The 17,924-nt window shown below is 42.6% G+C and overlaps 1 protein-coding gene across 1 annotated transcript in view; it reads right to left on the bottom strand.

The window, feature by feature from the left end:
• The window catches only part of RYBP (RING1 and YY1 binding protein), a 73,761-nt gene that overhangs the window by 4,569 nt on the left and 51,268 nt on the right, over positions 1 to 17,924 (bottom strand). The window contains exon 3 of the mRNA XM_065933282.1: positions 52 to 228. Coding sequence (XP_065789354.1) covers positions 52 to 228 — 177 coding nt within the window. The remainder of the gene's footprint in view (positions 1 to 51; positions 229 to 17,924) is intronic.

The following is a 17,924-nucleotide window of genomic DNA, read 5'->3' as shown; positions in this document are numbered from 1 at the left end:
GATTTGCCTGCAAAATAACACAGCACTGTACTGAGTTACTCAAGACCTTACTTTGTTTTCTTGTTGGTGTTTTTCTTGGTAACACTAGGACTAATGTCTTTATCTTTCTCAGGTTTCTCTTTGTCTTGCTTTTCAACTTTCTCCTTCTTCTCCTTCTTCGGGGGTGGTGGAGTGGCGTACTGTTGGGCCACCTGCTGCGCCACCAGTTGAGAATTGATCCGAGGTTTTCTACAACATTCAAGAAAAGATGCCTCATTATTTGCTTTATAAATATTTCTTTGATTTTTAAATTTTGGTCTCATAATGTTTAGATATTTTATTATTAGTATCTGGCAACTCAAAACTAAATTATATGATGTTATTCTACATTATTATTTCTTGGTAGTATGGTTAAGTCCATAAAACTTTTCCTCTTTCAAATCCACTCTCTGTACACCTTTAATGACACAGACACATGTGCTCAAACAAATACACACATCCCTGTGCAGTCAAGACTTTTAGCCAATAAAACATGACTGCTTCTGAGAACACTTCTTTTGAGTTGTCAAGATTATACTGATGGACAGCTTTCAAATACTGCTGCTGCAGAGGGTTAATCTCATTTTATTAAATGGACACTGGTAATCTCTTGAAAAGAGAATGAAATTAGAAGTGTGACATTTACTCCTCAATCTAATCATTCTGACTTGGTCTGCTCCCCTGCAGTTCTGTGACTGGCACCCCCAACAACACAGAGCAATAGAAGCTAACTGTGGTTCATACGAGCTCCCAAGGGAGTGAACACTGAAAATCACTATTAAAAAAAATCTTAGAAAAGGGATATATTCATTGTGCCATCAACCATTATGTGTGTGCCAGTCTCCAACTGACACTGGCTTTTAGCACTTTTGTTTACCAACTCTAAATGATGCCAAATGTTTCTCACAATGCATGACCATTCACACCCAAATGGCAAAGGGAGAAGGGAAAGCTTAGCACACAGTATTAATTTTCAAAGCCATCAGCTTCTAGATCGACATTCACAATATAATAAACTCTCCAAGTATAAGGTGTGAAGGTGAAAGTCACTCACTCATGTCCAACTCTTTGTGACCCCAAGGACTATACAGTCCATGGAATTCTCCAGGCCAGAATACCGGAGGGGGTAGCCTTTCACTTCTCCATGGGATCTTCTCAACCCAGGATAGAACCCAGGTCTCCCACTTTGCAGGCGGATTCTTTATACCAGCTGAGCCACAAGGGAAGCCCAAGGTAGGACGCATGTATCTAAATTAGGGTCACTAATGAGGTGAAGCAACTGCCGGCCACCATCTGACAAACCCCCTCAGACCCTACATCCCACTCTGCTCGCCACGATGGAGGCACTGGCCAGAGAAAAGTAACTGGACAGATGAGGTATGGTTCATCCATGAAAGAACCAGTGGTAGAGGAACGGAAACGGAAGGAAAAAATCAAAAACAAACCTGGGAAAAACAAAAAATAATCATGCCATTTTATTGAAAAAAAAAAAGAAGAAGCTGCTGCTAGAAGAGGACACACTGCCTGAACTACCTCTTGGGAGAGGGTGTGATGTGGCTGAGAAGAAATACGGGATGAAGGGGGGACAGCCGCCTACTGCACAACTTCATCAGGCCGGCCTGCTTGGGGAAGCCCCTGGCTTTTGTCTGAGTGTCTCGGTGCTGGCCCCATAGCTGTGTGGCTTTGCAGGAAACTGAGGAACAAAGGACCAACCCCAGGGCACGTCTCCTATGCTCTCCCGCAAACACAGGCCTTGGTAGTGGATGGCACAGTCACCGCAGGCTGGACCACAAGCACACACAGCCTCACCTGCCACCGAGCAAGGGATTCAAACACAGATGTGCAGTGCCTAGGAGACAAAGTGGGGAGGCACTTGAGCTAAGGCCCTATCCTTTCATGTGGAAGGCAACTTTCCTTCTTCATAGGTTTGCTTCCTTGGTGGCTCAGACAGTGAAGAATCTGTCTGCAATGCAGGAGACCCAGGTTCGAGTCCTGGGTTAGAAAGATCCTCTGGAGAAGGGGATGGCATCCACTTCACTACTCTTGCCTGGGAAATTCCATGGACAGAGGAGCCTGGCAGGCTACTACAATTCACAGGGTCACAAAGAGTCAGACGCTTACTTAACTTAAGGCAGCAGCAGTCTATTCTACTCCTTTAAATAGGAAGCGAATCTGTTAATACTTAAGAGAGAAGATAATCACCACTACAAGCCATTTCACAAGTACTCACCAGGGACACAAACAGATCAGATCAGTTGTCTACAGGGATTACCAGACAGCTTAAATCAGAGTAGGAAAACAAAACAGTCTTACACTAACCAATACTCAAGATGAAATAACTTAATCAGAGTTAAACTAAATACATACAAAAAGCTACCGTGGTGGAGAATTTCAATTAAGCTAGTATGTATGCTTCATGACACAGAATGACGAGAGGACAATGGGACAGCAGCCCAAGGCCACCTTCAACAGACACTCCATGGCGCAGCAAGCCCTCGCCCCGAGGAACCCGAGCCTCGCCCACCAGGCCTGCCCAATTTGAGTTACGGGGGGCCTGTTTCACTCCAGGCACATCCTGTGAAGTTCTACAATGCTACTCACCACACCACTATGTAACTAGCAATCAAATGCACACTCCTGAATGGCACGACTGCATCTTAATCATCTTTGCCACTATGGCATTCAGCACAGTACCAGGTACCCAATAAAATTACCTCCTGGTTGAATGAAGAATAAACAAACACTGCAGAGAAAAACAAAGTAAGATAAGGGCTGAGAAAAGAGCCCAGTTCTGGTGATCAGGAGGTCACTGCTGATTTTTAGGAGAGCAGTCCCAATGAGATTGGGACTGCCAAAATGAAGGGACGACAGGATGTCAGAGGAATAACCTAGGGGTGGTCAATAAGAGCTTTTTTGGAGAAATGTTGCGGTGAGATAAAGGATGGTCCTGCCACTACAGAGGGGTCAGCACGGCTGGAGGAGACTGCCACAGGAAAGGGAGGCTGAAGCCGCGTGTGCTGTGGAGCGAGGAGGACGGAAGGCAGGCCAGACCGCAGTGCCAGCCACGGGGCAGAGGGGAGACCGCCGACAGGCAGCAACAGCACTGGCGGAGGCACGGTCTTCTCAGACCGGGGAGGGATGCCAGGTCCTGGGGGTTATGGACCGAACATGGAAATGAGAAATCAGAGCAGAGAGCCTGAAACCATGGACATCCGAAGTGGTGCCTAGGTTGGTCGGCAGCTGGAACTGCCAGAGCAGAGAGCTAGGAATCGGCAGAGATGAAAGGAAGTCACCCTTGTCTCACAAACAGCCCTTTACACCAGGCGCCTGAGAGCAGCTCCTCAGCACCCGGACCCCGCTCCCCGGCGGCGCGCCCAGGCCAAAGGCACGCGGACACAGGCGACAGGCCCGGCGCCTGGCTCGCGCGCCTCCCTCGGACGACCACCCCAACACCTCAGCAGGCAACCCCTCAGAATGCTTCAGCGCATGTGCCACAATCCGGTACCCAAAGGACACGATCTACACGCGCGCACTCACACAAAACCCTAAGGGTCCTCACATGCCCCTAAGGAAATGAATGCCTGACCTGAACAGTGAAACAAGTGTTCCTCCCCTCTAATGTGCAACCAAACTGAAACTTCACAAATGAGAAGGACCCAAGGCTAACTAGGAGAAGGCAATGGCACCCCACTCCAGTCCCCTTGCCTGGAAAATCCCATGGACGGAGGGGCCTGGTGGGCTGCAGTCCATGGGGTCGCTGAGAATCGGACATGACTGAGCGACTTTCACTTTCACTTTCATGCATTGGATAAGGGAATGGCAATCCACTCCAGTGTTCCTGCCTGGAGAATCCCAGGGACGGAGGAGCCTGGTGGGCTGCCGTCTATGGGGTGGCACAGAGTCGGACACAACTGAAGTAGTAAGGCTGAGATCAGATTACCAAGAAATATGGCATGTCTGCTAAAGGCACCTGTGTTGTTTCAGAAGTACATTCTCAATGTCCTCAAGTAACAACCTAGTAACTCTTCCATCACCACTTGCCCCTTGCCCACAAAAAAACCCTCATCAACAAGTTGACAATCATTTTAATTAGAGCAGATTTTTCGAACTAGTTCCCCCAACAAATTTCACAGTTTTTCTCAGATCAGGGAACGTGGTGAGGTAGGAAAATGCATCTAATTCATTTTGAAATGGTGCAGTGTTACTGAACTAAATGCATAACTTCTGGAGGAGAAGATGAAAAAACAGGAAGGGGTCATCAGTGGGAGGCCCTCCAAAAGTACCACCCTGCCAGATCTGCCCTGGCAGCTCCTGCCATCCGTCCCCTCATTTCTAGGCCAGCATGCTCCAACAGCACGAGGGTTGGGCATGTGCCTGCTCCACTAAGAGCCACATGAATGAACCCCACTCCCACCCTGATGGATTCTCCCAGCTCAACGTTACAAACTGCCTGTGAAGCAGGAGGAGCAGAGTCACCTCACAGCCATCAAAGGACAGGCACACTGTGAAAGAGTCAGCACAATGTCCTCCAGATCAGAAAGAGCAAGACCCCTGCTAAGGCTTACAGTAAATGGCTACACTGGGATTTTCAACACACACCCAACTGAACTATCATTCAAAAACTCCTCTGATGAAAGTAACCTGAAAACGTCCCTGCCTCCCGCCACCCATGTGTTGTGTGCACATGCCCGTGTACGGGGTGGGTGGGGTGGGGAGGGGGCTCAGGGTGCTAGGAATTAAAGACCCAGGTCAGTCCAGGCTACAATTTTTGAGGGACACCTGCGCAAGAATTCTAGCACACTTGGTAACCCCACTGTCCTCACTGGAGCAAGGACAGGACTACTTGGTTATCCTTAAAGGGAAAGGGTAGGGGGAAGAGATGCTGGTGAGAATGTTTTCCAATGTCTATGGAACATTTCCCGTAAGGAATTAACCCTTATCATGATATTTAATACTGCTGATCAGTGAGAAACAGTTATTTCTCACAGATTTACATTCCCCAATGCAATCTTTTAAATGTTACACAATACACTGTAAACAGCTTGTTTAATGGGCAGAACTTCCAGCATGTTGTAGGGAAGTCCGTTCTTCAATGTGGAGCTGAGAGCCTGGATTCTCCAAAATTACCGAAGTCTCCCAAGAAACAAATCTTAAATAAGCAATGAACAGCCTTCACAATATAGGGGAAACCTCAGATCAATGAACATGGTTTACTGCTTTTATTGTCTAAGTCTGAAAGTCCATCAACTAAAAATAATAAAACAATCAACAAAAATGCTACACAGCCTGACCAGAAATGCTAAAATGTAACAGGGGGTCAGTCTGGTTTCCTCTGTAAGTACATTTAGCAATGAAAGTTTTTCTTATCTTCTTCTTCAAAACTATATTCTGTCAATAACAAAATTTTTAGTTTCCTCAAAAATTTTGTGTTTATTGTTGTTTTTACAATAGTTTACAAAAGAAAATCTGCTGTGAAATTTCAAACAGACACCAACAAGAAATCTTGTCTATCTGAGCCCACATGAACACAAATGAGAGCAAAAAGCAAACAAAACCAAGCTATCTTCCTGGATCGCTCAGAGGTGTGTACTCACGGCACTTCTGGGGAACAAGGGCAAACCTTACATTCCCTCCCCCCCACACACAGCCCTTTCCTTGTCCACTGTGTGCTTGGGGAATCTGAGATCACTTCTGTGCTTTTCTGTATCTCCGCTCCCACAACTAGAGAAAAGAGAAACTACTTCTTTAGTTCAGGCAACAAAGAGCAATAACACATGGGTTCTTTTGTTTCATAATGTCCAGCTCTTCCTAAACTATAACTTATGTCTGGCTCACTTACGGAACTCTATTTTCAACAAAAATACCTCAAAGGCTCTGGAATCAGACAATCAATTTATTCATTAAAAAAAAAAAGTACTCTGCAACTTACAAAACGTCTTCTCCAAGTTAACCTACATTGCCCTTAAGTGCTCTGAACATTGCCTTTTCACTGACCCCGCCAACCCCTTCCTTGCCTTGGCAATCGGTTAGTTAAAGAATTAGCAATTTCAAGATCTAACTACTCTGAAAATGCCTGTCCATTTAGCTCACACTATTAGGAGAGCCGATCACATCATGACTCTGTATAAAGGAGACTTCTCCACACGACCCATTTTCCAGTCCCTACACTCAAAAAAGTCTACACATGTGCACTGGACTAACTAGGATGCATTCCTCCCGCTCAACAATGACTGAATTTTTCTATTACTGATGCCCCACAATACATACATGAACACACACAAACACACACACTAGCTGGGAACAAAGAAAAGTACTCTGCAAAGCCATTTCAGACTCCAACATTGTGAAAACGAAATGGGAATAGTAAATGTAACCTCAAGGAACTGGGTGGGCCAAATGTGTAAAAATGCTTTATAAACTTTTTTCCTTTGCAGAAGTACCCTGATAAAGCCATAATGAGGTTAAGTAAATCTGATCTTTGTCTGGACTTGTCTGCATACAATATGTATTCCAAGTTAAAGCAATCAAACAGCAAATTTATTTGTGGGATACAATCCGTTTTCACCTGGGCTAATGCCTGTATTTACCTTTTAAGGTGGTTTAAGGTCACAGTTTGTCTGTCCCAACGTTGTCAACCACACACTAATGGCTCCTGGCTTTCGAAGCAAAACAGAAAAGCGGTCCTGCAAGAAGAGCTTGTTTTCTGCCCATCTTACCCGCCCACTCCTGACCCATCATATTTTAAAGCCCAAAGACAGCAGAGGAGAAATGCTGTGAGCAGAACACAGAAGTCAGGATTCTGGCTCCAACATCAATGACCACAAAATCTTAAAAGGAGATTCAAGATTTCTTTTAATATATAACAGGCACAGTTAAAACAGATTTGAATAATCAGACTACTTTAGGTGTGTTTCCCCTTCACCTATCCTTCTTTAAAAAGAAAAAACAAACACCAAAATCCAACAACTACTACTGGTTATCTACAACAACACTAACAGGTATGTTACACAATCACTATTATTCCTAAAAAAAGAGAAAGAGGATTTACAACCAGACCAAGAACTATTAGTCTGGTAGTCTTTCAGCTATGCCAAACTAGGCTGAGAGTTTTTAAATTAAGGGCTTTAATCTCATAAAAATTTCTGTACATTTTTGTATTTATGCGCTTATTACTAAGAATCACCCATGTGAGTCAATCCAGCCCAATGAAGAATAATAGATGAGAAAATATGGCAGATGATCTAGTTTAGTAAATTCCAAGGGAGTTTCTATCTAAGCACCTTCTTTGCCACTATTTTAAAGGACTGATTATCCTGATAGACCAATAGACAAATGAATACACATCTGTTCAGTTATGGAAAGATGAAACCACACAGCACTCCAACCAAATTCTTCCCTGATGGAAAAAGCAGCATCAGACCTTGTTACAAGTCGTTAGTCCCAGTGACTAGGGTGCCATTTCAGCTTGCTGGTTTAGGCCCAGGTCATTATTACCCAGACCTAACTGGCTTTGTTTTGGAAAGAGGAATATTCATGGCCTTCCACAGAGTTGCTCTCGGCACAGAGGCAGGCTACACCACAAAGTAGTGTGGAACTTCTGTGACCTTGGGACCTTCACCGCTAGGATCCTACACTGCATGCCACTATTAAATTCTCTCTGCTCCCCAAATAGTATCTTTTCTCTTCTAAAGAGTTTTTCCCCTCTCAAGTATACTCGTCTTGATGAAGTTTCTCAAATCCTCTGGCTTATCTTCTAGAATGAGCCCTTGGGAGGGCCTTAAGGGGTCTGAGTTCTTCTCCTTGACTCAGGAGAACCACTCTGCTCTGCATCAGGAAACAAAAATTTCCCCCTCCAACTGGACTCCAACTATCAGATTAAAAAAAAAAAAAGGGAAGCCATTCCCTTTATCTCATCAACTTCTCCATCCTCGCTTTCACAGATGATAGGCAGAGTACAGACTTTTGAGTTAGGACAGGCTCTGGACCTTATCCAGACTCTGCTACTGAGCCTGGGTAATTCTCTAAGTGGGAATGGAGCCACACCTAACTTAAGAGGGCTTAAGTCAAGATTAAAGGCGGTCAAGTTCACTTAGCTCTTGTCATAGTACACGTACACAGAACACGCAGACATTCCACAAAATACTGATTGTTGTTCAGTTGCTCAGTTGTGTCCGACTCTGTGACCCCATGGACTGAAGCATGCCAGGCTTCCCTGTCCTTCATCATCTCCTCATCTCCTGGAGTTTGCTCAAACTCATGTCCATTGAGTTGGTGATGCCATCCAACCATCTCATCCTCGGTTGTTCCCTTCTCTTCCCGCCTTCAATCCTTCCCATCATCTGGGTATTTCCCAATGAGCCAGCTCTTTGCATCAGTGGCCAAAGTACTGGGGCTTCAGCATCTGTCCTCCCAATAAATATTCAGGGTTGATTTTCTTCAGGATTGACTGGCTTCATCTCCTTGCTGTCCAAGAAACTCTCAAGTCTTCTCCAGCAGCACGGTTCGAAGGCATCAATTCTTCGGCACTCAGCCTTTTTTATTGTCCAGTTCTCACACATCTGTGCATGATTACTGGAGAAAAACCATAGCTTTGACTATAGCGACCTTTGCCGGCAAAGTGATGTCTCTGCTTTTTAATATGCTGTCTAGGTTGGTAACAGCTTTTCTTCCAAAGAACAAGTGTCTTTTAAATTCATGGCTGCAGTCACCATCTGCAGTGATTTTGGAGCCCAAGAAAACAGTCTGTCATTGTTTTCACTTTTTCCCCATCTATTTGCCGGGAAGTGATGCGACCAGATACCATGATCTTTGTTTTTTGAATGTTGAGATTTAAGCCAGCTTTTTCACTCTCCTCTTTCACCTTCAACAAGAGGCTCCTTAATTCCTCTATGCTTTCTGCCATAAGGGTGATGTCATCTGCATATCTAAGGTTATTGATATTTCTCCTGGCAATCTTGATTCCAGCTTGTGCTTCATCTAGCCTGGCATTTTGCAAGATGTTCTCTGCATACAAGTTAAATAATATACAACCTTGATGTACTCTTTTCCTAATTTGGAACCAGTCCATTATTCTATGACTGGTTCTCACTGTTGCTTCTTCACTTGCATACAGGTTTTGCAGGAGGCAGATAAGGTGGTCTGGTATTCCCATCTTTTTAAGAATTTCCCAAAGTTTGTTGTGATTTACACAGTCAAAGGCTTTAGCATAGTCAGTGAAGCAGAAGGTGTTTTTCTGAAATTCTCTAGTATCCAAAATACTGATAAACCATCTTAAAAGTAATAGATACATTTCAAAGCACTATCTCCCAAGCTGGAGTTGCATCTTCCACCCTTGCTCAGCTGTGAGGCCAAGGGAAAGATATACAAGTCAGAGAGGCTGGTAAACGTTGCTTCAAGGAAATGGTTCTAGCAACAGAAGCCCTTCATGTGGCTGTCTCTAAGTTACTCACTGTCTGACACCAACAGCGGAACTAAGGACCCTCACTGACTTCGCTGTCAGTTTTTCTGTGTTATCTCAAACAAAAGTTGGGTTTCGCAGATGTGTGTGCATGTGCAAATCACTCAGTCGTGTCCGACATCTCCAACCCCACAGATACAGCCCGCCAGGCTCCCCTGTCCATGGGACTCTCCAGGCAAGAATACTGGAGTGGGTTGCCATCTCCTTCTCCAGGGGATCTTCCCCACCCAGGGATCAAATCCAGGTGCTGTGTACTGTAGGCAGACTCTTTACCGACTGAGCCATGAGGGAAGCCCCCCAATATACATGGTACTGCACAAATTCACCAGATACGACTCGGCTGGAAACTGGCTCCAAAAGAACTAACACAAGCATCCTTTACAGCAGAATCTAAATTGTTCTACTACATATTCAAAATGGTCATTTTGAGTGTTCAAAAGTCTCTTATGCTCTGAAAACACACTTACTTACAAAGTACTGAGCACCATAACTTTTCTGTAACTCAGGAACATACATTCAGAAAGCAGGAGAAGCTACAAGGGGTTACAATTCTTGAGAACAAAATCCCTATTTTATAAACCAACCTGGCAGCAAGGAGAGAGATTCTGGTCCAACTCTTCTCAGGCTGTGGTCCAGAGACTCCTGGGGGTATTCAAGACCCTTTGGGGAGGGTGTACAACACCCAAACTATTTTCTATAACAATCATCTCCATAATACTACTTGCCTTTTCGTTTTTCAGCTTAAATGGAAAGTGACATCACTACTCTGAGAGCGAATGTGGCAAATTCTTGTGTTCTAAACGTTGCTCAGTTTTATCTGATACAGAAAGTATCTATAGGTATTGCCAACAGGAGCAAAAGTTACTTGGGTCCATAATAATGTTAAACAGTGCAAGAGATCCTCTGACCAAAAAACGCTAAGAATTGCAAACTTTAAACTTATCAAGCACAAGGAAAACTTCCAAGGAGGAGGCTTAAAAGTACTTTAACTACAGACTGTAAATCTGGCTTACTTCCATTTCCTCACCCAGGTGGTGCCTAAAACAACAGAATTTCATCATGGTCCTTCAAATATCTAAAGTAAATGTCCCATAAATATGTCCTTTATCTCTCTCACAAAAAGTCAGTCCACTGACAAAGAATGCAATAGTTGACATGTATGGAGAAATGTTTCCTAAACTGTTTTCAAAATGGACCTTTTCTGAAGATGGCTAACCACATTTCTCTTTGACACTTGCCATTCCATATTTCAACACAAATCTTATTCTACCGTAAAAGACTTCAGTGTGAAGACTGAAAAGGGTCGTTTGATGGCTGAGCATCTGGCCTGAGCAGTGTTTAAAGGTGGCCACAACACCTGAGGCAGTGTAAGAATCACAGTAGCTGCTGGTACTGTGAGTACAGGAGTGGTGGACACACACCTCCCCGCGCCTGCCTCGTTAAGGAGGGACGTCCGTGCAGGTACCAAAACCCGGCCCTCTGGGCAAGCCTCTCTGCTTCCTAAAGCCCACCTGGGCAAAGGGGCACCGGGAGACTTAACAGTGCCTGTGATGTCTCTCATCCTGGTTTCATCTTCGGCATTCTGGCTTATGTTTCCAAACTCATTAAACTAACGTCAGCTATATGCAGACGCAGGGTACTCCACACTCTAGGTACAGAAATGCTTGTTTTCCAAAGAGTTGATAAAATATGATGCATTAGACTGGTTCCAACTAGGAAAAGGAATACGTCAAGGCTGTATATTGTCACCCTGCTTACTTAACCTATATTCAGAGTACATCATGAGAAATGCTGGGGTGGAAAAAGCACAAGCTGGAATCAAGATTGCCAGGAGAAATATCACTAACCTCAGATATGCAGATGACACCACCCTTACGGCAGAAAGCAAAGAACTAAAGAGCCTGTTGATGAAAGTGAGAGAGGAGACTGAAAAAGTTGGCTTAAAGCTCAACATTCAGAAAACTAAGTTAAAGGCATCCGACCCCCTCACTTCATGGCAAATAAATGAGGAAACAGTGGAAACAGTGTCAGACTGTATTTTGGGGGGATCCAAAATCACTGCAGATGCTGACTGCAGCCATGAAATTAAAAGACGCTTACTCTTTGGAAGGAAACTTATGACCAACCTAGACAGCATATTAAAAAGAGACATTCCTTTGCCAACAAGGTTTGTCTAGTCAAGGCTATGGTTTTTCCAGTAGTCGTGTATGGATGTTGAGAGCTGGACTATAAAGAAAGCTGAGAGCTGAAGAACTGATGCTTTTCAACTGTGGTGTTGGACAAAACTCTTGAGAGTCCCCTGGACTGCATGGAGATCCAACCAGTCCATCCTAAAGGAGATCAGTCCTGTGTGTTCATCGGAAGGACTGATGTTGAAGTTGAGACCCCAATACTTTGGCCACCTGATGCAAAGAGCTAAAAGCAATGGACGTGGGAGGCCTGATGTGCTGCGGTTCATGGGTTTGCAAACAGTCAGACACGACTGAGCGACTGAACTGAACTGAACTGATGCATTAGATTTCACTTGCCCAGATCTCTGCTGAGGGTCCAGTGTGTTTTCTGAGCTGGTCCCTGTCACACAAGTTGCATCCCAGCACTTAGCAGGTGAGATGCTCGGTTCTCTCCCCTGCTTTCTGCATTTATTTTGGAATCTAACTCCACGACTTTGGATGAATTACACTCTCTCTCCAAACTTCAGTTTCCTCACTGATAAGAGAGATTAGAACAGAGTAAACAATCTCTATGGCTCAGATACTTGTATTCAGGATTTAATAAAAAGTGAACAGAGTAGTTGTTCTTACGGTACAGGCAAGTTTGCATGAAGTACACTGTACAAACTATACTGCTGGTTTAGTGACTCTGATATGACCTCTCCCCACCACCCCCCAAAGATACCCTAAATTACCTTGTAAATCATGTCAATGATTTTCAGAGGGCTCACAGACACTACAAATCTCTTAGCAAACTGTATCTTCAGATGCAAGTAAACCTGATGACGAATCAAGTCTTTCTCCAAGAAATTCTATACTAAAGCAATCAATTTGCTCTGCAAATTACTTTACAGCTGTCAGAGATTGCATTTTAATGTGTTTAACCATTTTGAAATTACAGTTCATGTCACAAAACTGGGCATTTATAGGGCACACAGAAAAATTAGTAATTCTTCGGGGGGGGGGGGATGGGAAGGCTACTTGGATAATTTAAGAAATCAAGGTCTAACAAACTTGCCCTCTTCAGGTCTTGGTTTCTTCACCTGAGGTAAGAGGGTTGGCTAAATTAATGTAATCTTAGGAACTTCCTCAAATCTAATCTTAAAACAAAAATATATGTACTAGAAAATAACAGTTCTAACAAACAGGCTAGTTCATGGTCAAATTATAATGGACTTCCTAAATCACTGGTAGTCAAAACTTTCTTAAAGTCTATCATCACTTTGTAAGGGGTCTACTGCAGGGTTTCCCAGCCACAGCACTGGTGATACGCTAGACAGTTCCTGACTCTCTGCTGTGGGAGATGTTCTGATGCATTGTAGATGTTTAGCAGCATCCCTGGCCACTACCCACCACATACCAGTAGCACTTCCACCCCCAAGTTCTGACAGACATTGCTAAATACTTCCTGAGTGGCAAAATCAGTCCCAGGTTAGAATCACTGGTTTATACAAGAATATAATAAAAAGGAATATAAATATTTACAAACAAAGGGAGGCAGCCCAGCAGAAAAACAGCCCTTGGCCCATCAAAATTTTATCACAAGATATCTGTCAAAAACACATACAATATAATTCATCATTCTAATTGCTTGGGATTATAAGAGGGTAGGATTCAGAGAAAGAAGGGTTCTAAGAGCTTTTCACATATTGATACTGTGGGGCTTTTTAAAAATTAAGTTGTAACTACCACTCTTCTCAAATAATTTACAGAAGTTTTATTAGATAAACTTCTATACTGCATAGCAGCAGGGAAATTTACAAACATACCCATCATAAGATAGATCAGTTACAATGATTAAACATGATGTCTTTGGTAATTTTAAACAGCTACCACACATTTGTTCAGGAACATATCAGTTGCTCAAGATCTTAAGTAACGTTATTTTAATATGCAGAGGCTTTTCTAGGGGAAAAACACGAAGTAAATGTAAAGCAACTTCTGAGTATAATACACCACAAGACCAGTCTGTTTAATCACCAAACAGATGCTTGAGGGAAGACCATCAGACGGTTTCTACACAATTACAACTCTGACAACTAACAACATCTTATACTTCGGGCACTTGAGGTTAATCATGGTCTTTTATTTCCAGGGAGAGAAGGAAAAAATTTTAGGTTTCAACCATTTCAAATGGTTGAAAAATTAGACGTGAATGAAGGTGAAGACTCTGACACTAACTGCAGTTATTGGTCAGAGACACATGCACTGGGCTGGAGAAGTCCTTCAGCTCAATATACAGGATTCTGTTGTGCTAGGACCGTGAACAGGTTAACAATGGGATTTCACATATAATCTGTGAATTAAATGCTGGTCATATTTGCTACTCATGGATGAAACATCTCTCAGAATTCAAGGAAACAATTAGAATTTGGAGGGTAAGAACAGAAACTTAAATATGTCAGTACAGTCATCCCTTAGTATCTGAGGGGGACAGGTTCCAGGACCTCCGAGGACACTAAAACCAATGGCTGTATTTGCTTATCTGCTGAATGAACCTCACATTTCATCTGCAAAAGTCATACCTATTTTAAGATCCAACTCATATGCCACCGCGTTCCCAATTTCTCCTGGCAAACAACAGTTTGTGATCACATTTTCAGGGTTCCCAAAACACAACATACCTCTACCACTTAATGTTCTATAATATCTGTATATCTGTACAATATTATTTGTTGCTTTGCACGAGATTATGTACATCTCTGCAGCAGTCTCCACCATTTACATTTTATGCTATACGTTCCAAACTTGCTTCAAAGTAATCATTTGTTCCTGACAGCATTCTCTGCACAACTTTGTGTAGAGAGCAGATGCTCCGCCAGCATGTAACATAACAGTGTATTCTAATACTGAACTGTGTCTCTGGGTTTCTGAACTGAGGAACTTCATATAACTCATCCTTCATACTGCCAAGACTCAGCAAAAAGCCCAGGACATGACACATCCTCAATGAAGAGATCTATCCCGGAGAGAACAGCTCTCAGTCCGTCAGAGGTGAAGGGAGAAAACAGACGATGAAATGCCCCCCATGACAAGGCACTGTGTTGAGTTTTTACATACATAACTCACAATTCTCGTAACTTTTTGATGTTTTTGGTGGAATCAAAGCCCAAAGGTCCAACAGCAAATAAGCTAGAGCAGTTTACTCCAAGTTTATTTTTGTTCTTTCCACTAACCTACATGGCCCACCCAAATAACCTTAAGAAAGGGAATTCAACTGGAGCCAGTAAAACTGAGGAAAACAAAGGAGACTGGTATACCAAAAAGAGCAGGAAAGATTTCATGAAGTGGTCAGTAGTACTGAAAACTGCTACAAAAGAAGACTGAAAACAGGTCTGTGATTCGGCCAGAAGGGCACTTCAGGGATGTGCCCTTCCATACGAAGTGATCTGATTCTCTTCTAACCCTTCACTAGATCACATGAGCCCCCTAACCCTTCACCTTTCCTCTTAACCTCAAATATCCCAACTACTTCAACATATCCCACCCTAGAATCACAACCATACTAGGTACAAAAAAAGCACACTCTGACATTCTGTCTTACATTGCCTGTATTTTTAAATATCGAGGACTAGGGAATTAGGACAAAATTCCTAGGAAGTCAAGTCTAAGTCCTTCAGGAATGCCCTTGGTTTCCTGTTTCTCTATCAAAGTAAAAAAGACCTGTAAGTAGTAACAACTGACTTCTCAAAGCATAGCACATTTAGTAAGTCTGCTTACTTAACCTTAAGAGAAACCACATTATCACCAGAGTAAGTAATGTAGAACCAAGTGGGATTCTCACAGTACCAGCAAGCTCTTCAATTACACAGATTTATCTAAATCCTTAGCAAAAGGGATACTTAAACTGGGATGATGATATACCACATACATGCATGTATCTGCATCATTCTGGTACAGGCACTTTTCAAGTTGATATTCCACTCCAAAGTATCTGCCTTTGGCATCAAAGTAAGCCAATTTGCATGCCTGTAATAAGTTTCCAACAAGGTAAGGATTCTGCGTGTGCCAAAAATAACTTTGAAATGCCTTCATTTGAAAGGGACTTTTTTCTTCTTAAACTAAATTGCTGCAAGTGCACTTTCATCAAACAAAGATTTGCTGAAGTTTTGATTAACTCCTTTGCAGAGGTACAATAAAAGATTTGCAAGGTCTTTTTTGTAAGTCTGAAATGAAATTTTCAATGTTTCACTTTAATTTTTAGAGTTTCAAAAATGGTACAGAGTTCCCACATACCCCTCATTCAGCTTCGCCTAACGTTAACATCTTATATAAACACAGTATAATTATTAAAACAAGAAAACTAGTCCACTGGTACAATTCTGTTAACTGAACAGGACACTCTTTACTGAAAAGTCTCACCAGTTTCCCCACAAACATTCTTATCTCCATCAAATTCCCGTCTACGCATCCACGTCAGTGTTTGTTTTTCCTTATGTTTAGCCTCCTCCTATCTCTGATAGTTCCTCAGTCTCTTTGATGGCCTGGACACTTCTGTGAGTATTAGTCACTTATTGTGGAGAAATGTCCCTCAATTTGGGCTTATCTCATGATCACGATGAGACTCTATGTTCTGACAATACCAGAGCAAAGACATGCATTCTACAGACTGCATCACAGCAAGCAGTTCCAGATGTTTCCATGTCTTATCCCCACTGATGTTAACCATGATGAGGTGGACAAGGTGATGTCTGTCAGATTTCTTCACTTTAAAAGTTATTATTGATTAAATAAAAGACTTTAAAAGAGTTATCTTGAAACTATATATGTAACAATATGCCATTTCTCCACAAACTTTCACCCACTAACTTTAGCATTCCAACATGGATTCTGCAAATATTGCTATTGTTTTGGCCCCAGGGTGATTTGATCTTCTGCATTTATTAACTAGAATTTTTCTGTAAGTTAAGAGCTCTATCTTTGAATTCATTTATTTTAATTTATCAGTATGAATTCATGGCTATTTCTTATATCCTATAGGTTAAAACCCAATTCTATCATTACTTTTTTTTTGTCGTGCAAATTGTCCCAGCTTTGGTCATCAGGAGCTCTTTTTTCAGAATGAGTTCTTTTGATAGGTTCCAGCCCTTTTTCAAGCCCAAAAGTATAGAAGTTTTTAGGACCAAATGTTCCTTGGACTATTTTCTATTCCGAAGTGCTATACTCAAAGAAAATCCTTATAGTCCAGTTAGAGAAGGAATAAAACACTTGTCATTCAAAGTGATATATCATCACATCTTATCCTAATCAGGGATATATTCTACACAGCATAACCACTAACAGAAATTGGGTAATATCTAAGCAAATTAGAGTTGTGGGTATCATAAGGAGTACATTTTCTCAGAATGTCATCATTAATCTAATGCTTCTATCAACAGAAAACTTTTGTGTTCTAAAGTGAGTGAAAGTGGAGTCGCTCAGTCGTGTCCAACTCTTTGCGACCCTATGGACTGTAGCCTACCAGGCTCCTCCATCCATGGGATTTTCCAGGCAAGAATACTGGAGTGGGTTGACATACTTAATCATCAAACATTTTGTAGCCAGTGGTAAAAATTCCAGGTGGAATAATGATACAATTCCAGTTAGTCAGATAAAATATCCTCTAAAAACACAATATATTTTTCTGGCATTCTGCAGAGGGAAAGGGAAAAGATTTCAGACTCTGGAAGAAACTGGAGGTATTCTGCACAGGAATAAAGGTACAAGACCCAAAGCTGAGTGGATGTTCCAAAGAATAAACAGCCTGTGGTGGAAGAAGGCAACAAAGACACTGTTCCTTCAGACATTATCCTGCCCTCTCCACGGCTCTAAAAGCACTAAAGAAAAGTGGGGCTTCCCAAACTCCTTCCTGTTTGCTTATAGGTGCCTATTCACCTGCCATCCAAACATCCAAAAAAGGGCAGGGTCAGGGGAGCTAGAAAGAGGAACCAGTGCTGAGGTCTGCTGACTTGGACAATCTCTGCCTAGAACAAATCTTAAGAAGGACGTACAATTTACACACAAGAAAACACACATTGTTTTAAGAGTACAGTTTGTTTCAACAAATACATACAGCAGTGAAATCACCACTTCTCATCAAGGTTCTCCAGTGTCATTTCCCAGACAATCTCCACTCCCAGCTCCAGGAGACCACCCAAGCTGTTTCCTTACCCAGGAAACCGGGGTTCCTGTGTTACAAGTGCCTTCTTCACAGGCTGAGCTACTAGGGAAGCCCTATGTTCTCCCTCACTGTGGATTAA

This window comes from Muntiacus reevesi, chromosome 4, assembly GCF_963930625.1.
Source record: "Muntiacus reevesi chromosome 4, mMunRee1.1, whole genome shotgun sequence".
Lineage (NCBI taxonomy): Eukaryota > Metazoa > Chordata > Mammalia > Artiodactyla > Cervidae > Muntiacus > Muntiacus reevesi.
The sequence above is the reverse complement of the archived record's forward strand: the minus strand, read 5'-3'. Positions and strand labels throughout refer to the sequence as shown.